This window comes from Marmota monax, unplaced genomic scaffold (assembly GCF_021218885.2).
Source record: "Marmota monax isolate L192 unplaced genomic scaffold, Marmota_monax_Labrador192_F-V1.1 WCK01_AAM20220418_F8-fsc00079, whole genome shotgun sequence".
In the NCBI taxonomy this organism is placed as follows: domain Eukaryota; kingdom Metazoa; phylum Chordata; class Mammalia; order Rodentia; family Sciuridae; genus Marmota; species Marmota monax.
In genome coordinates this window covers 2,273,688-2,295,828 of record NW_026694099.1, presented here as the reverse complement: position 1 = coordinate 2,295,828, position 22,141 = coordinate 2,273,688, and the positions used below count along the sequence as shown (strand labels likewise).

Below are 22,141 nucleotides of genomic sequence, written 5' to 3'. Positions count from 1 at the left end.
CAATTCAGATTCTGCCACAACTGCTGCCAGAGAGGCCAGGAGTGGAGAGGAGTGTGTGTCCCTATTCTGACTTAGATTCCAGCCCCCAACTGGCCCACCAGGACTCACACTCTTCCTTATATTCTTGCCAGGCTTCACTCTAGCCCTCCTTCCGTCTCCCCACATCCAAATGTTCAGTTCCCATTTTGGCACATCCCATCAGGCAGACCCCACAGTCTCTCCCACTGTCCATATTCCCCTTTCTTGAGCGGACCTAGGACTGAAGGCGATAGTTCGGGAACACAATCCGACTGGGGGAGGAAGCCAGGGGAGTCGGCTCCGGCACGGGAAGGGGCCGGGCTGTCCTGTCGGGGAAGTGGGAGGGGGCCGTGGCGCCGAGAGGGAAGCGCCTGTCGCCCCAGGCTCTGAGCCACTAGTGTAGCACTGAGCCTGACTCCACAACCAGCCTCCCAGCTGCGGGAGTGTGGCGCGCAGTGAGTTCGGGGGAAAGTGGGAACCCAAAGCCTTGCAGCGTCAACTCCAAGTCCTGTCTCCCCGGTGATGAAACTTTGCTAAGGCACCTCCACAGCCTGAGTTTGCGGGAGAGGCTGGGGTGAGCAGGGAGTCCGGTCACCGCCAGCTGGGAGCCAGTTGGGAGCGGGCTGGGAGGCCGCAGGGAGCGCCTGTAAGCAGACCGGGATTGCCTCAAGTTTGGAGGCGCGGAGGGAAGGGCCTTGGGGCAGGTGAGAAAGACACCGTGGAGCCGGTTGGGCTCTGAAAATAATCCAGCGTCCGGTCCACCCCAGGCCTGGGGCTCGGGACAGGGCTACCATGGCGCGCCTCTTCAGCCCGCGGCCACCCCCCAGCGAAGAAGACCTCTTCTATGAGACCTACTACAGCCTGAGCCAGCAGTACCCGCTGCTGCTGTTGCTGCTGCTGATCGTCCTCTGCACGCTAGTGGCGCTGCTCCTCGTCGCCTGGGCCAGCGGCAGGGTGAGATGGGCCTCTGGTTCTGGGGCATGCTCCAGAGCCGCGACTCTGCTGCAGCCCAGAGAAGGGTAGCTGCCTAGTTGACATTTTGGGAGTTGGGATTTGTGGGATCTTCTTTTCAATGTTCTCTTTGCTGGGAGCGGGAAAAGAAGCATTGAGCCTTGTTATGAACTGTGGTGACCCTGGGCAGGTCACAACACCCCGTGGGCCTTGGTCTCTGAGTCTGCCCAGGAAGGTTAACTGAGTCCTGGATACTTCCCATTTCACTCTAACAGAATTCTAACAGACCTTATAAGTTTTTGTGGTCTGCTGATTCTAGAACAATCCAATACCAGATTTTCCAGTTTTCCAGAGGGGAAATTCTACTCAAGCTGCTGGAGGAAATAAGTTTCTGGTTTTCTCTCTCTCACATTGGGAATGTGGGACAGACTCCCAGAAGGCACCTTCCATCCCGCTTTCATTTAGTCCCCAAAGAAACCCATTTTCAGTTTTTCTTTGAGGAAGAAGAGGTCTTCAATTGCATTTCTGGAAATACACTGCTCCGGGGTTTCTTTTCACTCCTTGGAGAAAAGGTGGGGAAGTCACTGGGTGCGGCCAATTCACCCGAGTCCACCCCCAAAGTCCGGAAAGAGGTGGGGACAAAGGGCGGGGACCCAGGGGGACTACCGCGTCAGGGCAGGGCAGGTGGCGAGATCTTAGTCCTCCGCCGCTAGGGAGGTGCGGGACCAAGGCGGAGCCCAGGCGCCCCCTGCTGTTTCCCGCCAACCCCAGGCTTCCAACCTCTGACTCCTGGGGCGGGGATTCTCCCGAGCAAATCATCCAAATCATCTGATTTGGAGACTTTCTTTCCTAAGTGCCATCTTGTGAGTTAAGATTGGTCACTTATTTCCAGAGGCCAGGAGGGTGCTACAATTCCCGTTTGAAAGATAGAAAACTGAGGCGCGGAAAGATCATAGATTGACAAACAGCCAGCCTGGCATTGAAGCCTATTCTGGGTAGATGTTGCAGGCTTGCAGCATCATGCAAACAAAATAATAGGTCGAACGATATGAAATTACCGATCCCTGTAGATAAAAACAGCAGGACATAGACAATTTCTTAGAGTTCAACCTAATATGAATGTCAAGCAGAGGTGTCATGCTTCTTTTGTACTTAGGTTTGAGGTGCCCTTTCAGAACTGCCGTGAGGGGTTATCTATTCTTCCTCTATCTAGTCGTCCCTCCTCACCTTTGGTTAGCTTCCCAAGCTTTTTTAATCTTGCCTAATGCACTCTTTCCCCACAGGAGCTGACCTCAGACCTGAGCTTCCTGACCACAGTGCTATGCGCTTTGGGTGGCTTCTCCCTGCTTCTGGGCCTAGCTTCCCGGGAGCAGCGACTCCAGCGCTGGACTCGTCCCCTGTCAGGCCTTGTGTGGGCTGCGCTGCTGGCTCTAGGACACGGTTTCCTATTCACTGGAGGCATAGTGAGCGCCTGGGACCAGGTGAGAGGGATGGCAGGCAAGGGATGGAGGACCACCTTAGCCTGGACCTGGCCCCAGGCCTTGTGAAGCATAAGTAGGCCTTTTACTAGTCCCACCCTGCTTCAGGTGTCCTTTTTCCTCTTCATTATCTTCACGGTGTATGCCATGCTGCCCTTGGGCATGAGGGATGCTGCTGCTGCAGGTCTCACCTCTTCTCTCTTGCACCTGCTGGTCGTGGGGCTGTACCTTGGGCGGCAGCAGGACTCCCATCCTTCACTGCTGCCACAGGTAAGAACACAAGTAGCCCAGGCAGTGCCCAGGGCCAGCTCTGCTGCATTTGCTGAGCTATGACTGCGGTAGGGTGCAACACTGAGTGCAAGATACAAACACAAACCCCCACAGATACAAATACAGATCCCCTTGGTGGAGCTGATACACCAGTGCAGATACCTACTGATACCAGAAGAGGGCTCCCGACCCAAAGGGAAAGACTTCATGGCTCTTAAGGGAGCCAGATATGGAGATACAGATGATGGAACCATCACAGAGAATGTAAATCAGGAATTGAGTAGTTCTGTGCAGCTACAGTGGGCAGAGGATGAGGATGGTGGGATGGTATTACATATATGCAGAAGTTTCTAGACCTAAGAGGCCATAATGGACCAACAGTCAAGAATCTACAGCAGGGAAGATGAATGGCCCTAGGGATGCTTAGGTCACTAACTATAGAGCCCAGAAGGTCTTGGAGACCAATCCCAACTACAGACTCCCCCAACCTCACCTGGGCACACGCCTGTAATCCCAACAACTTGAGAGGCTGAAACATGAAGATCGAAAGTTTAAAGCCTCCCTCTGAGGGTACTCCTCACCTACAGCTGGCAGCAAATGCAGTGTTCTTCCTGTGTGGCAATGTGGTGGGAGCATACCACAAGGCACTGATGGAGAGAGCATTGCGTGCCACATTCCGGGAGGCACTCAGTTCCCTGTATTCTCGCCAGAGGTTGGACACGGAGAAAAAGCATCAGGTCAGCTGGGCCTAGAAGGAGGGTTGGGACCAGTGCTCAGAGAAAAGAGTTGTTTAGATTACACAAGTGGGTTTCTTCACAAGCTAAGTGACTCATTTGATCTTCTATGGCATTTTCTCCTTTGTATAAAATGTGGCTATTGCCTATCTTGGAAGGTTGTTGCTGAACTCAAACAAGCTGAAACTTAAGATGGTTATGAAGTGAAGAATTCTAATCGAGGTGTTAGTACTGAGAGTTCAGTCCCTAGAGGTGATTAGTCAGGATAGGGTGCTGGAGCATGGCTGGCTTTGTGCCCTGGTGGGCCCCTGGGGGGGCATCCTAGTAGAGGTGGAGCATTCTGTGGGCTTCTGGGAGACTTGGGGGCTGGGGCTCCTGGTGTTAGGGTATAGGATGGTTGGTGCTCATAATGACCTCCTCTAGGAACACCTTCTCTTATCAATCCTACCTGCCTACTTGGCCCGAGAGATGAAGGCAGAGATAATGGCACGGCTGCAGGCTGTACAGGGGTCACGACCAGAGAGCACGAACAATTTCCACAGCCTCTATGTCAAGAGGCACCAGGGAGTCAGGTATGAGGAAGGATGGCTGAAGGGGAGAGCCTGTGGGCTGAGACCCTGGCCCCACTGATGTGGTCTATCCTGTGCAGTGTACTGTATGCTGACATCGTGGGCTTCACGCGGCTGGCCAGCGAGTGCTCCCCTAAGGAACTGGTGCTCATGCTCAACGAACTCTTTGGCAAATTCGACCAGATTGCCAAGGTCAGAGAGGGCCTCCTTCCCCACTCAGAGATCCTAATGTACCCCATCCTGGGGAGCCCCTTCCAAGGATAGCTTTTGTCTTCTAAGATCCCAGTCCTACCTCAGAGCCCCAGATACTCCCATGGAATTAGGAGACTCTCTCAGACATTCCTAGTCTGAAGCTACTCACCATACACCTCAAACCTGAAGAGACTTTTCAACCTCTCTCCAGATGTCCCAACCATAATGCCCCCAAGTATGCTTAAAGCTCCAGCATAGGTATCTCTACACTTTATGTTCCAAATCCCAAATGCCAGTAATCCAAGATTCTCAGGGGGATGAGGCAGAAGGATGGCAAGTTTGAGGTCAGCCTAGACAACTAAGAAAGACCCTGTGTCAAAATTTTAAAATATAGCTAGGTGCGGTGGCACACGCCTGTAATCCCAGCAACTTGAGAGGCTGAAACATGAGGATCACAAGTTTAAAGCCAGTCTCAGCAATTTAGTGAGGCCCTGAGCAACTTAGCAAGGTCTTGTCTCAGAATTTAAAAGAAAAGAAAGGGCTGGGGATGTTGCTCCGTGATTAAGCACCACCCAATTCAATCCCTGGTACCAAAAAAAAAAAAAAAAAATCAAGTAAACCTTAAAAAGGGCTGGGAATGTGCACCCCTTGTTTCATTCTAAGTACTGGATGGGGGCATGTATTTCTAAAAAAAATTTTTAAAAATCTAGAGAGATTTTCAGGTCCTCCAAGTTGAGAGAAGTTGGAGGGGGAAGAGAAATTTCTGTTCTCTGCAACCTCAGCAGCACTTACTCAAACCCCAGGATTCAGTCTATGTTGTTGCACCCCTTCAAGCCCTTCCATACTGAGACTGCTTCCATCCAAATCTAGTTACACCCTACACACACCAAACTAGGGAGAACCAGAGACACTCCAGAATTTGGGAATTCTTTCTTTAAAAAATCCACAGGGGACACTTTAATTAGCCCCATATCAAATTAAGGGAGTCCCTAGATCTGACCTTGATACTCAGAACCTCAAAGACTCTCAGGAATACCACATTCGCTCCCTACTTTTCCCAACTCCCTCCGACCCCTCTGACCTCTAATCAGGTTCCTCTATACACTCCCCTCACCACATTACCAGGAACATGAATGCATGCGGATCAAGATCCTGGGGGACTGTTACTACTGTGTCTCTGGGCTGCCCCACTCACTGCCAGACCATGCCATCAACTGCGTGCGTATGGGACTGGACATGTGTCGGGCCATCAGGTTAGCATGGGCAGGTGGGCAGGAGGGATATGGAGGGATGGATGTGGGAGGGGACAGTCCAGGTGGTGGAGTTCTCCTTGAGAGAAAGAGGAATGTGGAATGGACAGGGCTAAAGGCAGGACTCAGACTGTACCACACACTCTGCTCAGGAAGCTGCGGGCGGCCACTGGTGTGGACATCAACATGCGTGTAGGTGTGCACTCAGGCAGTGTGCTCTGCGGAGTCATCGGGCTGCAGAAGTGGCAGTACGACGTCTGGTCCCATGACGTCACGCTGGCCAACCACATGGAAGCTGGTGGTGTACCAGGGTGAGACCTGAGGCCCCAGGCAACCACGCAAGAGATTGCCCACATGCTGCCACCCTTTTCATAGTTCCGTAAGATGAACACAACCTCATGTGGAGCTCATGGAGATCCTGGGGCATGGAGGGGGCACCCATTGTAACACAGGGCCTTTCTTGAAGTCGCTCTTACAGGAATGATCTTTGAAAGAAATGGAAGGTTTGGAGGCCCTCCTTGATGACTCCTACTACCCTCTCCTTCCAGACGAGTGCACATCACAGGGGCTACCCTGGCCCTGCTGGCAGGGGCTTATGCTGTGGAGGATGCAGCTGTGGAATCCCGGGACCCATACCTTAGGGAGCTAGGGGAGCCTACATACCTGGTCATTGATCCTCGGGTAAAAGACCAGGAACCCCATGGACTACACCATGCTAACCACCTACAGGCAATAGGCCTGATCTCTTCTTCTATGTCAGGGGTTGAGTTCCTGGGTACTAGTGGAGGGCAGGGACAAAAGCCTCTAAGGGGACTGGGGAGAAAAGGGGAAATGTCTGTGATCTTTATTCTCAGTCTTCCTGTGCCCCAGGCTGAGGAGGAGGATGAGAAGGGAACTGCAGGAGGCTTACTGTCCTCTCTGGAGGGCCACAAGATGCGCCCATCACTACTGATGACCCGCTATCTGGAGTCCTGGGGTGCAGCCAAGCCTTTCGCCCACCTGAGCCACGTAGACAGTCCTGTGTCCACCTCTACCCCTCTCCCGGTATGTGCACCTCCATTGTAAGCCCCAGCATAACAACCCCCATTGTCCTCAAGTCCCACTCCTAGCATCCCTGACCAGTGAGTCACTTGAAGATTGTGATATCCCAAGGTCATGAACTGTCTGGTAGCCCCAGCCATTGGTCCAGCCTGTCCTTGCACTTCCTTTTGTGGAAAGAGCAAAGACCACTGCCCTCGAGCTCACCTCAGAGAAGATGCAACATGTGCATTGTTCCTCAACCTCCCCTTGCCTTGACACCACAAAGGAAGTATACACTCTGCTTCCTCCTGTCTCACTCCAGTGCTGCACACCCATCACAGCAGGAGATGTCACTGCTTAATGCAATTTCTACATCTACACGCTCTCTTCTTTCAAAAAAAATTTTAGTTGTAGATGAACATAATATCTTTATTTTTATGTATTTATTTTTATGTGGTGCTGAGGATCAAACCCAGGGCCTCACGCCTGCAAGGCAAGTGCTCTACCACTGAGCTACAACCCCCACCCCTCTTCTTTAACTCCCACTAGAAATGGGGAGATGGGGCCAAATTGGTTGTTGCCCCAATTCCCCAGAATTTGTGCATGGATAAAATGAGTGGAATTGAAAATCACACATGGCCTTGAAGCAGGAAGTCACCATGAACAGGAAGGGTAGTGGGGAAGGAGAGGTAGTCACCCACCCCTTGTCTAGGTGGAGCTAGGGTAGGGCCAATCACTGGCGGATTCCATATGTAGCACCTGGGGGTAACTAGTGATCCATATATGGGTAGAGGAGCCTACGTCTACCCTGCAGGCTGGCTCTTGAGGTTGATGCTCCATTATGAGCTGTCAAAACTCCCTCATACAGGGACCCTGGTCATGTTCCTAAAGGCATGTGCCAGGGTAAAGTCCCTGTCCTCTCAGCCTGCTGTCTCTCATCTTTCTTAGACTTCCCCATATCTGTTCAGCATTCCCATCAACTTTCCACAGATCTCCCTGGAATCTTCCCTGTTGGATAGACCTGGTTACATTTATAGGATGTCTTCAGAGTACTTTTTCTTTTTTTCATTCTTCCTCCTCTCCCATCCAGCAGGAAAGAAGGCCAAAGATCACTGAACACTGGGAAGTCAGGGAGCATTGGCAGCAGTGGTTCAGGAGAGGACTAATTCTTAGTCTTAGCATGGGGAAAGGTAAAGGTCAAAGGATTAAACTGGCAGAAGGCAGAGGAAGAAAGAATCCAAAGCCCCACTGACTGTTTCAGGATGAAATCTCCAGGGTAGGCGTGGAGTTGTGTGGGGGGTTTACCACAAGCCCAGTACTGCAAGATGACCTTGGGTGTAATTTTCCTGTGGTAGGGATGCCCACCAGAACCTACGATAGACCTCCTGTACACTCTGGTGTGCAGACTGGAATATATCAGAGTGGAGGAACAGTCACCCCTCTATCTCCTAAGGCAGGACCTTGCTAGCCCAGGAATTCCACTTCTCAGTCCCTGAAGTTCCAGGAACTCCATCAAATGTTAGAAATCCTGCCAGACACTGTGGCAAATGCCTGTAATTCCAGAAGCTAAGGAGACTGAGGCAGGAGTTTGAGGCCAGCCTGGGAACTCAATGAGACCCTGTCTCAAAATAAAAGATAAAAAGGGATGGGGATGTAGCTCAGCGGTAGAGCACTTCTGGGTTCAACCCCCAGTACTTCCCTGCCCCCGCCCCCCACACAAAGAAGTTCTGAGTGTCACCATCAGCCTATTTTTAAACAAGGTAAAACTTTGGTTGAGTTGTATTTGTATGTACCATTCATCTTTGTATTCCCTCCAATTTGTATGTGCGGGGGGGGGCGGGGGGGGGCAGGGGCAAAGAACTGAGAGCACTGAGGATGGAGCCAGGGCCTATGCATGCTAAGCAAGCACTCTACCACTGAGCTATACCCGAAGGCCCCCTTTATATTAAATTTTTTTTAGTTGTTGTTGGACCTTTATTTCATTTATTTACTTATATGTGATGCTGAGAATCGAACCTAGTGCCTCACACATGCTAGGCAAGTACTCTACTACTGAGCCACAACCCCAGCTCACCCCTCCATATTTTTGAGCACCTATTGTGGCAGGTACTAGGCTAATTATTCTTTTTTTTTTTTTTTTTTTTTGGTGCTGGGGATTGAACCCAGGGCCTTGTGCATACAAGGCAAGCACTCTACCAACTTAGCTATATCCCCAACCCTAGGCTAATTCTTGAGAAGATTAAAATAAATGTTTTCCCTGCCATTAAATAACTTACAGATATTGGAGGATAAATAGGTAGTTTGAAAAAAAAAAAAGGTGCATATATCAATGCCTAGATGGGTCCATACAATACCCCCTCCCCCAACCCCTCGTCCCATATACCGTGTTTTGGTTTAGGGGAAGATGTAACCCTGTGACCTTACTTCCTTCACATTAACCAAGGAAACAGGAAGGATTGAGGAATGGTCACTATACTGCTTGACTGGACTGTGGCCCACTGTACTTCATACTCTCCTTGAGCAGTTGCTTTTCATGCTCATTTTCCTATTTTTTCATACACTGCATTCCTTTCAGTGAAGAAGAGAATATCTATAATCAGGTTGATTTCCTTTCCTCTTCTCTTTTCTTCTTCATTCCTTGTTATCCACCCCCACCACTTCTCAGCTCAGCCTGGCTAATCTCACAAAAGGTCAGAGTCACAATATTCTGAATTGTCACTTCAGTTTAAATTAACAAATTTTTTTTCCCTCTTTTGGCATCCAATGGTGATGGGAAAGTCCCTGCCTTTGAATTTATGCAGTCTTTAGGAAAGGGAAACACAGAATCAACAGCCCATCATAAATATAAAAGACAAAGGGTTGCTGGAGTTAAAAGTTATGAAAACTATGAGGAAATAAAGAGTATAAGACCCTGGGGGTCTCTAGTCAAGAGGAAACTTTAAAGAATAAATGGTTTGAACTGTTCCTTTAGGGAAGAAGGGATTTGGTGGGGAAGAGAGAAAAATCAGTAGAAACAGATGAAAAAGCGAGATCAAATGTCCAAGGTCAAGGACATGCACAGAGCATGTGTGCGGGGGACAGGGGCACATCACAGTACAGTTTGTGATCTCCCTCACTGTGGAGGTGACACTCACTGCTCCCTCATGTTCTCCCAACAGGAGAAGGGCCTGGCTTCTTTCAGCCCCCAGTGGAGCCTGGACCGGTAAGGAGACCTGAACCTTTTTGACAATGGACTGACTGGGTGACCTATCTCCATTCTCCCTGGTAGGGGGGGCTGCAGTTTTTGCTCAGATACTTTGAGAATCTCCATGGTGATAGACTTGTTTGTCACTATGCAGGAGCCGGACCCTCCGGGGACTAGATGATGAGCTGGACACTGGAGATGCCAAGTTCTTCCAGGTCATCGAACAGCTCAACTCACAGAAGTATGGAAAGCAAAGATGACTGGGTGGGCTGCAGGCCCCAAAGTCATATGGTGGAAGAGGGATGATGTTCCCCTGAGGGCCTGAAGGGAAGTGAGGAATTGTCCTAGAGGGAAGACCCACCTGACCACCTCCTCCTGCTCTCTCCTTTGCCCTACCCTCCCCTGCCCTGCCTGGTCTTCTCTGGTGCTTACTGCCCTCTGCCCTACCTCCCACCAGACAGTGGAAACAGTCAAAGGACTTCAACCTGCTGACACTGTACTTCCGAGATAAGGAGATGGAGAAACAGGTAGGCAGGGGAGAGGGGCACCAAAGGATTTCCCATCTTTCTTTCCTTGGTCCTTCCAGAGGGGTCAGGCCTTGTATGTCCCCTCCCCTCCCCAGGTCTGTAAGTCTTTGACCCTGGGGTGGGGATGAGGGCTTTTGCCTTTCTCATAAAGGAAAAATCATCCGGTAGATTGGATGACTATTGGGTGGGAGTAGGAGGTATGGGCACAGTTCCTTTAAGAACTGGTAGGGGCTACATGGAACTGAACTTGAGGGAGAGCTATGAGGATAGTGGTAGGCAACTATCAATGCCCACCTGCCCGTTCCCTTGCAGTACCGGCTATCTGCCCTTCCTGCTTTCAAATACTATGTAGCCTGCACCTTCCTGGTTTTCCTGTCCAACTTCATCATCCAAATGCTGGTGACAAACAGGTGAGAGCACCAGTCAAGGGAGGTCCTGGCTGTCATACACTGACTGATCGCCTTGCCCTTCCTGACCCCTGACCTACATATTGTTCCTTCACCCCTTCCCTTCAGCTTCAGGCACTTACTAAGGAAACGTGTTCTGGAGAACCAGGGACAACCACAGCCCTCATCTAAATATTATGTACCCAAGCACTTTCACCTGCTTACCTCTTTGGGTGCTGACAACATTCCCATGAGAGCAGTTGTATTCTCATTGAGAAGACCAAATCTCATAATAAATGAATAAGTTTAGAAAGCTCACCCTCATAGGGGCTGGGGATATAGCTCAGTTGGTAGAGTGCTTGCCTTGTATGTACAAGGTCCTGGGTTCAATCAGCGCACACACATACACAAAAAAAAGGGACGCCCTTGTTCCTAGTCCATTGCTATGAGGGGTATAAGTCTTGTTCAAAACTCGCCAGAGCTGGAAGCAGTGGTACACATTTTTAATCCCAGCCATTTAGGAAGCTGAGGAAACAGAATTGCAAGTTCAAGGTCAGCCTGGGCAACTTAGAAACTGTCTCAAATAAATTTTTTTTTGTAGTTGTAGATGAACAGAATGACTTTATTTTATTTGTTTATTTTTATGTGGTGCTGAGGGTCGAACCCAGTGCCTCACACATGCTAGGCAAGTGCTCTATCACTGAGCCACAGCCCCAGTCCCTCAAAGTAAAATTTTTTTTAAAGAGCTCAGGATGGGGGCTGGGGTTGTGGCTCAGCGGTACAGCACTCACCTAGCACGTGCAAGGCCTTGGATTCTATCCTCAGCATCACATAAAAAAATAAACAAAATAAAGGTATTGTGTCCAACTACAACTAAAAAATAATTAAAAAGGGGAGGGGCTCAGGATGTCACTAAATGGTAAAGTACTTGCCTAGTATGTTCAAGGTCCTGGGTTTAATCCCTAGCACTCACACTGCTCATATGTGGGTGAGCATGCGTGCGCGCGCGCACACACACACACACACACACACACACTCAGCCAGGTTAAAGAGCTTTGGCCCAGAAATTGGACTGATACAGTCTCAGCCACTCTTGTGAGCACCTCCCTTCAGTGTTGTCCCCACCCTATTGGTTCCTGTTCCACCTAAACCCTGTCCTAGACCCTTCAGCTTTCTCAAAATACCAGAACATAATGTTCTTTATCAGCCTGGACCACTTTAACTAAACTAGATCCCCAGGAGCACCTCTAACCCACCTCCCCCTGCCACCTCCCAACTGGCTGCCACAGCACCCACACAGCACAGAGAGCCTATTCTGGCACTTCAAGGCCTCCCTTGGTTTTCCCATAGGCCCCCAGCTCTGGCCATCACCTACAGCATCACCTTCCTCCTCTTCCTTCTCCTCCTCTTCATCTGCTTCTCAGAGTACCTGACGGTGAGGTGGATGGGGGTGGTAGGGGCAAGCTGAGCCATGACATGACCTGGCTTGAAGAATGTAACCCAGCCCAGTGGTTAAGACACCTGTGCTCCCTCCACAGAGGTGTGTCCAGAAAGGTCCCAAGATGCTGCATTGGCTACCTGCACTGTCTAACCTGGTAGCCACACGGCCTGGACTGCGAGTAGCCCTGGGCACTGCCACCATCCTGCTGGTCTTTACCATGGCCATCACTAGCCTGGTGAGGGCAAAGGAGGCCCTATCCACCTCCATCAGGGACTGAAAAAGGATCCCTGGCTCTGGGAGGGCAGCTGAATTTAGGCCAAAAGAAAATGTTGTAAAAATATAAAGGAAAAAAATATAGACTCCCACAACCTATCATCTGAGCATTATTGTTATTAATAACACATTGACATCTTTCCTATCTTTTTCCTATGTGGGCAGATACTTATTACTTTATTTAGTTGGCTGATTTTTACAGAACTTACAACAGTTCCTAGAACTCTATCCCTGAAATGCACCAGGAAATTATACCCCAGCCAAAGGATAATTTCCTTCCTGTGTGTCCTTTTCTGTAAAAGGAAGCTAAGGCTCAGAGAGGTTAAACAACTGGGAAGAGCTGAAAAGATGCATCCATGGCAGACTAGTACTCAAGACACCCTCCTACACTCCCTCCCCTCAGTGAGGACCCAGGCTGAGGCTTGCTCACCAGAAATAACAGAATCTGCCTTTTGTGGGAGTCTGGCCCTAACTCATCCCTAGGTTGGCCAAAACTCAGCTAAAGCCACCATTGTGCCCAAGGAGCTGCCTGCCGCCTCATCTTCTCATCTCCTTCTGCAGTTCTTCTTACCAGCATCATCAGACTGCCCTTTTCGGGGCCTCAATGTATCCTCCATGGCTTTCAACCTCTCCTGGGAACTGCCCGGTTCCCTGCCTCTCATCAGTGTCCCAGTGAGTATTCTGCACAGCCCTACATCTCCCTCCCCAGAGCCTTCCTCAGTAACCCCACCTCTAGAGTTGAGGCACACTCCTTAATATGGATTGGAACTGTGTCTGTGTGGATGACTTTCCTGTCCCCCTGATAGAACCTGGGCCCTAGAAAGAATAGGACAGGAACCCTTGGGTGTCCTATGGGACACGCCCCCTCCTGATCACCTTGCCTGGCCCCACAGTACTCCATGCACTGTTGTGTGCTGGGTTTCCTCTCCTGCTCCCTCTTTCTGCACATGAGCTTTGAACTGAAGCTGCTGCTGCTCCTTCTGTGGCTGGCAGCCTCCTGCTCCCTCTTCCTGCACTCCCACGCCTGGCTGTCTGACTGCCTCATCGCTCGTCTTTATCTAGGCCCCATGGACTCCAGGTATGCATGGCCACTGGACAGAGGTTTTCAGGACCTCAGGGAAGGGGGTCAGAGAGGACACAGCAGAGCTGTCCTGGCCTCACTAACCTGAACCACTCACAGGGCCAAGGAGGAGGGGGGCTGAGGGGTTACATGGACAAGGGAAGAAGGGACAGGGAGGTGGCCATCAGGAAGGGGCAAAGCAAGGGACAGCCCTGATCTGTGGCCTCCTCAGGCCTGGAGTGCTGAAGGAACCCAAACTGATGGGAGCTATTTCCTTCTTCATCTTCTTCTTCACCCTCCTTGTCCTGGCTCGGCAGGTAAGTCCTCAGCTCAGCCCCCTAGAATCTGTGAATGGTGAATCTGGAGTCCCCATATTGGCGACTTGTTCTCTTTCATCTCCAGGGTTAAGCCCAAGGGGTGTGCTCTTTGGAAGCTTCTAAGTGAACCTTCCTGTTCCCTTTCTTGCTTTTTCACTTCCCAAGAGGAGTGCCCTCAAGTTCTCTGGTCCCTCTTTCCCCAATCCCCAAATCTGGGAAAGGCCATGCTTAAGAAAAAAATCTGTTGCCATACCCTAGTTTGAATCTAGTTTCCAGAATACTCTCTCCAAGGAGAGTTGCCCCTTTAGCCTTATCTCTAAGCTGGGGGTAGGGATGTTTCTAGGCATTGTGGAGTGGGGATATGAACACTCAGGACCTGAGGCTTCCCCTGCACTGTGGCTCTTCATGGTCCCCTGCTGACCCTCCCTAGAATGAGTATTACTGCCGCCTGGACTTCCTGTGGAAGAAAAAGCTGAGAAAGGAGCAGGAAGAGACAGAGACAATGGAGAACCTGACCCGGCTGCTCTTGGAGAATGTGCTCCCTGCACATGTGGCCCCCCAGTTCATTGGTCAGAACAGGCGCAATGAGGTAATTCCTTATCTCTGGCTCCTAAGCCCCAGATGCCATAGGGAGTATGTTTGGATGAAAGCCTGGGCCCTTGTCCCATCCTCTCTGGACTCCCCCACAGTGGGTCAGTCATTCATCAAGCCCTGTCCCTGTCAGGCAGGTGCCTCCATTTTTCACAAGATTTTGAACTCTGTCTTTGGTGAGGACAGAATTTCTGCATTTCAAGTTCTTACTTGGGAGCGTGTCTTTTCCAACTCATTACCACTCCATACGTTTCTTAAGTTTAGTCACGTGTTGATGGTAGTTGTATGGAGGATGTAATGCATCCATCTCTCTAGACTTAGTTTCTAATATGGTAGCCATTAGCTGTATATGGCCCTTCTAATTTAAATTTAAATTAATTAAAATTAAAAATTCAGTTCCTCAGTTACATTAGCTACATGTCAGGTACTCTATAGCCACATACAATTAGTGCCTATCATATTGGACAGCACATGATGGCAGAAATTCCTATTGGATGCTGCTGCTCTAGATACTCAGAAATCTTGCTACCATCAGACCATTGGAAAGTTATTGAATTTTGCACTATCTTTTTTGTGCCACTATCACCTGACCCTCTTTACTGTGGAAATGTTCTTGTTGTATACTGGAGGAAGTTAAAAGAAACACTTCAAGAGCTATTTCACAGACTTATGTCCCTACCACCTACTCTCTGATCTCAAAATCAGAAGTAGTTCTACTTCTGGTTTCTTCTATTGTGGACACAGGAAATTTTGTAACAGGTTCTGTTTCTTTCTTCACATTGGCTGTTAGAAAACTCAGAACTGGAATCTAGGATTAACAAGGACTTCATGGCACCCATTTTGTGAACTAATCTCAGACCTGGTTCCATCTTTATCATTTTACTCTAATTTTCCCTTTATCTCATACTCACTATTGATGCTTTATTTTGTGTTCCAAACCTTGGCTATTTTTTATAAGCTGATTTATCTGACTTAACATCTTTTAGCAATAATTTAGCAATAATTCCCACTGACATGATCCCGAGTCTAAGAGTGAGTCCCTTCATATATATAGCTATGAAGTTATCCTGACCCCAAATCTCTTGTCTTTCCTGGAATCACAACAACACCAAATCTTTGATTCCTGAGTCATATCCCTAGGGTAACCTGGCCCTACTCCTTTCCCTCCTTCTCAGCGCTTCTTAAATAGAGGGACAAGGAGTGTGGCTTCAGTAAGGAGGACCCCGTACAGACCCAGAAAGGGAAAGCACATGACATACACCCCTCCCTCACCTCAGCCTCCTGCCCCCTCCAGGACCTCTACCACCAGTCCTATGAGTGTGTTTGTGTGCTATTCGCCTCAGTCCCGGACTTCAAGGAGTTTTACTCGGAATCCAACATCAACCACGAGGGGCTAGAGTGTCTGCGGCTACTCAATGAAATAATTGCTGATTTTGATGAGGTGACAACTCCAAAGGCCCCCCAGGTCCTGTGTCCTGGATTCTGGAATTTCCACTAGTACCTCCTTCTACTTTACTTTCTGGCCATGAGGCCAATTCTATCCACCACTCACAGCACCCCCTCTCTTCCTCTGATGCCACATATCTACTCCCTCCAGCAAATTGCTGACTATCAACTCTCTTCTTCCTACCACCATCCCCTACTCTACAACCTGGTCTTTAGCCTCCAAAGGCCTGAGGCTGAGCTTCTGGGAGAGGGGAGGGTGAAAGCAAGAGAGACTAGAGACAAGGCCTCCTCTCTGTACAGCTGCTCTCCAAGCCCAAGTTCAGTGGGGTGGAGAAGATCAAAACCATTGGCAGCACCTACATGGCAGCCACAGGCTTAAATGCCACCTCTGGACAAGAGGCCCAACAGGTATAACAACCCTTCCTTACCTATCAACCTTCCTTTGGGCTCTCACTGGTGGTCCCATGAGTGGGACTTATTCCTGTGCCCTCATTGGCCCATCCTGGTGGGCGGGCCCATTGCCAGGATGCTGAGCGAAGCTGCAGCCACCTTGGCACCATGGTGGAATTTGCAGTGGCCCTGGGGTCCAAGCTGGACGTCATCAACAAGCATTCATTCAACAACTTCCGCCTGCGTGTGGGTGAGAGCCCCCCCCCTTGTTGGGGCAGTGTGGTATCTCCTCACCTTCCCAAGCTCTCCCCACTCCAAGTGCTTTGTTCACTGCTCTGCACCCCATCCCTGGACCCCCTTGCCAGACTCACTCCTATGAATGAAGCATAAAGCTGCTGGGCCAGGAGCTAAAAGGCATGCTCCCCTCCTTTCCCTCAGACCCAATCCTCCAGCCCCAGAGACCCCTCCTCTCCTTTAAGTCCCCCCAGGTCCTTCCTCTTTCCCAGTTCCTTTAGCTTCCTCTTCCCTTTTCCCTCTTCAAAGTTCCCCCCATCAAGCTGGGCACAGTGGTGCATGCCTGTAATCCCAGTGACTCGGGAGGCTGAGGCAGGAGGATCGCAAGTTCAAAGCCAGCCTCAGCAATGGCAAGGCACTAAGCAACTCAGTGAGACCCTGTCTCTAAATAAAATACAAAAAAGGGCTGGGGATGTGGCCCAGTGGTCAAGTGCCCCTAAGTTCAATCCCCAGTACCAAAAAAACAGTTCCCCCCATCAGGGTTCCTCTTTACCATTTTCCTTCTCAGGACTGAACCATGGACCAGTAGTAGCAGGAGTGATTGGGGCTCAGAAGCCACAATATGACATCTGGGGCAACACAGTGAATGTGGCCAGCCGCATGGAGACTACAGGAGTCCTTGGCAAAATCCAAGTAAGTAAACCACATTGGAGGCATGTGGGGAGGAGGATAAGGATAGGCATGCCCCATACTCCCTCACACCCCCCTCCTCCAATTGCAGGTGACTGAGGAGACAGCCCGGGCTCTGCAATCCCTGGGCTATACATGCTACAGCAGGGGTGTTATCAAGGTCAAAGGCAAAGGGCAGCTCTGCACCTACTTCCTAAACACAGACTTGACACGATCTGGACCCCCTTCAGCCACCTGGGCTGAGACCTCTCATCCCTTCTAAGATCCTCAATAAAAAGATTCTGGAGGGCTGGGGTTGTGGCTCAATGGTAGAGTACTTGTCTAGCATGTGTGAGGCACTGGGTACAATTCTCAGTACCACATAAAAAATAAAATAAAATAAAAGTCCATTGACAACTAAAAAAGATATTTAAAAAAAAAGACTCTAGGATGTCTAATGCCAATTGATGTCAGAAGTTGTGGATGTAGCTGAGAATCACCCCTCAGTTTCTTTTTAGGTTAAACTGAGTACGTGTACGTGTGTGCACATGTACCTAAGCAAGTGGGAAGGGAGTGATTGTTTTCACTAGCTCAGGAGAGGACTCTCTTGGCCGGCCTGCCTACATACTAACCTGATTCCAATATTTTGTATACCTTGGAAACTTAAAGAATTTTAGGCACATAATTCAAAACAAAGATATGTCCTTTCCTGCCCCTACTCACAAACACTGGAAAGAATTTCCAGGAAAATGACATTGAACTTTTATTCATTCAACATAAATGCAGAATGGGCAAGAGGCCTACAAAATAATCTATTAGGTTCCTTCCAGTCTCAGCTGCTATTTTCAAATTGTCCCACCATGCTTTCTTGTAAAGACCTATAGACAATTTAGGGGTTCTCCTGTACTCAGGGCCATTGGATGCCTGCCTTGCTTGCTTCTGCATCTTTCTATGCAAATGCTGATATAAAACATGTGATTTAGATCAATGCTTCATTCTCGCCTGCTCATATTTTGAAATCCACAGGAGATATCTTAATACTCTGCATTTGTTACAGATGTTGCGCATGGACTTTCGGTTTTGCTATTCTCTCTCTCTCTCTCTCTCTCTCTCTCTCTCTCTCTCTCTCGGACTCACATTGGTTCTTTGTTTGTTTGTTTGCTTGTTTTGTCTTGTTTTTTATGGGGAGGATCCACAGAACACAGCACTGCCGCTGCTGCTGTCATCATCCTAAAATGTCATCAGAACAAAGCTGGGCCAAAGGTGCTCCAAGACAACAGTCACCCCTATGAAGTACTAGCTTAGGGGAGTCTTTGTTTCCTGTGGGTGACCATAGCCACAGAGGGCCCTCAGGCTCACTCTGTACCAGGGTATATTGTGGGGCTGGTAGATGCTGATGTGCAGAATTCTAGGGGACAAGATGTAATGACTTTCATCTCAAATGAGAACTCCTTGGGAAATGGAGGAAAGGAAGGTAATGCCCTAGACCATCTGCTGAGAGGATAAAGATTCCTAGCAGGAAGCTGGACACTTAACAAGGACACTTACCAGGGTGTCAGGGAAGATGTTTCACAGCAGCCCATTATCTCAGAAGGTTCCCTGAGTCATAAGCCTGCAATGAGAAGCCTACATGGGTGGTCTTTTTTGACAGTCTCCTTCAGTAGTCTGTGAACGCTGTTCAAAGTGGGATCTGCAGATCACCTACCTCAGAATCTCCTTTTGTTCTCTTTCCAAAACTGGAAATCACGGGGAACTAAAGAATGTGACTCTCAACAATTGAGAGGAATCTCACCATGATGCCTGTGAGCACTCCTACACCCCATAACACACGTGCCCCCACTCACAGGGTTGACGCGATTTCAGACTTGAGTTTTAATTGTAAAGCTTCCTGCAGGAATCTGGCCAGAGAATGCTCTCTCATTCTGCCCTGACTTGCCCCACCCCACCCTCTTCTTTCCGCCCCACCCGGTCTCCCGCGCAGATTCTTCTCCCCGGGTACAGAACTGGGTCAGGCAAGCGTGGGATTCTCCGAGGAGGAAAGCGAGCTTCCTTCCACCAGATCTCATATAGTTAGCTTCATTGGAGAGGCTCAGAGGAGGCCGTGATGCTCTCGGCGGGTGCAGGCTCCGGAGAGGGAATGGCTCCCTTTACGGTCTGGACCAGGGTGCCGCCGCGGCGTGTGCTGGACACCTCAGAGCCGGTGCCCTCCAGCAACTTGGCAACGAAGCCCAAGCCGGCCGAGCGCAGCAGGCCGCCGCCTGCGCACGCGTACAGCACCGGGTTCACGCTGCTGCTCAGGAAGGCCAGTGCGATGAGCACGTGGCGGGCCAGCTGCAGCCGCTCCCCGACGGGACCGGACCCAGGGCGCAGACCCGCTAATGCGCGGAACGCCTCGGCCAGGTTCACCAAGTGGTAGGGCAGCCAGAAAGCGGCGAAGGCCAGGATGATGAGTGCCACCAAGCGGCCCGTGCGGCGGCTGCGACGGAAGCGCCGCGCCCGCAGCCTGCGCCCGATGTCGGAGTAGCTGGCCACCACGGCCAGGAAGGGCAGCAGGAAGCCGGTGAAGGCCTCGAAGAGTAGATGAAATGCCCTGTGCCTTTCGTTGGGGTACTTCGGGAAGCACACCAGGCTCCTGTTGTTCAATCCCAAACTCACCGTGCGGTATGCAAGAACTGGCGTGGCCAGCAAAAAGGACACCACCCAGATAGCTGCCAACAACGGCCGGACAATCTCTTTGGTGCGCAGCTTCTGGGACATAAAGGGACGGGCCACTGCCAGTGACCGGTCCAGACTCATGACTGTAATAAACAACACACTAGCATACATGCTGACTCCACAGATATAGTGGCACAGGCGGCAGCCGGCCAATTTGAAACTCCAGGTGCCATGAACCAGGAAGTGCAGGAAAAAGGGAGCAGTGAGCAATACGGCCAAGTCGGCCAAGGCCAGGTTCAACACCAGCAAGGCAGTGACAGAGCGTTTGTGTATCCTTTTCAAGATGCTCCACACCACAAAGCTATTGCCAGGAAGCCCCACAGCCAGTGCAATTGACAGTAAGATGATAGCCAACAGAGATATGAACATGACATTTCGTGAGGAGGATGCAGCAGGAGATGTAGTGTTCGTGGCCATCACAATGACCTGGAAGTGAGGGTGGACACTCATAAGGGTAGGAAGCCAAAGGTTTCCTGACTCCCTGACACACTTAGCCTGAAAATGCTGATCTGTCTCCAAGATCAGCATCATCAGAGGCACTGAAACTGCCCCATCACCACCAACTGACCTGACTTAAGGGGATCCGGTTGAGTAGAAAAACTAGTTTCCTAACTGGGCCACGGGGCCCCTTCCTGTTCACAGACCTAATTACAAAATAAACAGCCATCCCCAGTAACAACATTTTCATATCTTTTCAGACTCCTTTCCTGAAGCCCAGAATCAAACTGGGAGATTTTCCTCACCAGTGCTGTACCTTTTGAAAGCACCCTTGTCCCCTGCCTGAACCTTAGCCCTTCAGTCCCTTTGACTTCTTCCAATCACCTTCCCACTCTGACCCCAGAGACTTCCAGGGGTTCACCAGAAATAACAGGGATGGGGATGGAGTTAGTGGGTAGGCTTTGAGGTCAAATCCTCCCAACTCCGTTTACACTGGTTGGGCTTTCTTTAGAGATTCCTTTGCACGTTCTCTCATGGCTGTACCTGGTCCCCCACACCACCTTCCCAGTTTCTAGGATACTTACTTATAAGCTTTGCCAAACAGCTGAAAGCTGATGCCAATCCCAGAGCCAGGGCAAGGTGGTATAGCTTAATCTGGATCTGTCCCAGTGTCGGAGGCGTGGGCCTTGGTATGAGTGCTTTCAGCTAAGTCAACCAGAGAGGAAGTACCACAGAACAAAGGAGGGGGAAGACACATCTTCCTGAGGGTGGGGCTGAAACCCCCACCCCCTCCCTTAACTGGGAGGAAGGGGGATAGTCTTTGTGCTCCAGGGCAGCCCAGCTAGAAGGAGGACTCCTGAGGGGTGGGATGCAATGAAAAAGAACCCAGGAAAGGGCATTAGAAGAGGAATTAGGGGTGCCAGTATGAGTTGGCTGGGGTGTGGTCTAAAGATGCAGGTCTAGACTGGAAAATTGAGCAAAGTTATGAATTATAGGAGGAGGGAAGAAGGCAGGAGAGGGGAAACAGGCTCAGACTGAAAGGCTAAAATGCCAATATCCAATTTTTTTCCTTAAATTTTGCATGTATTTCATAGGTACAATGTAGATCTTTAGATAAATGGGATGTATAGGTTGAAAATGTAAGAGATTTTGGGTCTGGATGTGAGTTAGGTAACATTGTGATTTAAAGAGAGCATGTTGGTAAACCAAAGAGGGCAGCATCCTGTTCTTGGCTTCAGTTGGAGCCATGATCCTGCTTGTGGGAAAAGAGCCCTCTCCCAGCGCCTGCCATCCCTCCCTTCATTTAAGGGGAATTGGTTCCATTCTATGTTAACCAGTTCTCCATTTTCTGTTGTAGAAACCAGTCTAAGTGGTCTTGGTACCATACAGAATGCAAATTTCTTCCCCTTCCCCCAACCACTTGCCTTGTGCTTGCCCATGTGGCTACCCTGCCAAGTTTAGATTTTTAAGAATAAGGGGCTGGGCAAGGAGACCAACATCACTTCTTTCCTGTATTCCAACAGACTTAGGTGGTCCAGTTCCACTTGTAAAAAGTAGAGGCTGAAGCCCTGGACTGAACATGAGAAGCAGAAGCAAGGGCACAGTGACAAGAAATGCCTCACACCAGCCCTACCAAGAGAGAAATCCAGGAATATGAAAAGAGAAGGAGCCCCTTCTTTTTCCTGAATGGAAGGATGCCTTTTCTCCTTGAAATCTCCTGTAGAACATTAAAATTAAGAATACCTTTCTGCTTCTGTTTCAACCCTGTCACTTCTCAAGAAAGTTGCAAGGTCCCTGATACCTCACAGTGCTCCTACTTGCTCTGCTTTGAGAAAAGCCAGAGCAGAGTCGACCCAATAACTGTCAGGCAAAGGATATGATGAAAAGAAATGGGCTGAAACCACAGCAAGAACTGAAGGCAGGGCTGGGGCTGGGGCTGAGTGGTAGAGCGCTTGCCTACCATGTGTGAGGCACTGGGTTCAATCCTC

At 49.9% G+C, this 22,141-nt stretch overlaps 2 protein-coding genes across 8 annotated transcripts; one reads left to right on the top strand and one right to left on the bottom strand.

Annotated features, from left to right (window-relative positions):
- The first annotated feature begins 393 nt into the window (after window positions 1-393).
- Adcy4 (adenylate cyclase 4) lies at window positions 394-17,311 on the top strand. 7 transcript variants are annotated; one of them, XM_046465166.2, is made up of 26 exons: window positions 396-592; window positions 786-972; window positions 2,253-2,450; window positions 2,556-2,717; window positions 3,305-3,454; window positions 3,875-4,023; window positions 4,101-4,212; window positions 5,338-5,465; window positions 5,615-5,773; window positions 6,011-6,143; window positions 6,333-6,506; window positions 9,641-9,684; window positions 9,821-9,907; window positions 10,124-10,193; window positions 10,506-10,603; window positions 11,930-12,014; window positions 12,118-12,255; window positions 12,855-12,965; window positions 13,187-13,371; window positions 13,586-13,670; window positions 14,101-14,259; window positions 15,556-15,702; window positions 16,008-16,115; window positions 16,233-16,347; window positions 16,900-17,024; window positions 17,113-17,311. In XM_046465166.2, exons 2-26 carry the CDS (start codon window positions 811-813, stop codon window positions 17,281-17,283), a joined length of 3,255 nt encoding a protein of 1,084 aa, XP_046321122.1. In that variant the 5' UTR covers window positions 396-592; window positions 786-810; the 3' UTR covers window positions 17,284-17,311. The 7 variants fall into 7 exon arrangements, with proteins under 7 accessions (XP_058441809.1, XP_058441811.1, XP_058441810.1 ...); XM_058585823.1 differs by having other exon boundaries at window positions 395-592; window positions 6,011-6,506; XM_058585824.1 differs by having other exon boundaries at window positions 395-664; window positions 6,011-6,506.
- Window positions 17,312-17,738: 427 nt separating this feature from the next.
- On the bottom strand, window positions 17,739-21,168 carry Ltb4r (leukotriene B4 receptor). Its single transcript, XM_046465179.2, has 2 exons — window positions 20,738-21,168; window positions 17,739-20,141 (listed from the first exon to the last, which is right to left on the bottom strand). Exon 2 carries the CDS (start codon window positions 20,130-20,132, stop codon window positions 19,077-19,079), a length of 1,056 nt encoding a protein of 351 aa, XP_046321135.1. The 5' UTR covers window positions 20,133-20,141; window positions 20,738-21,168; the 3' UTR covers window positions 17,739-19,076.
- Window positions 21,169-22,141: the final 973 nt, after the last annotated feature.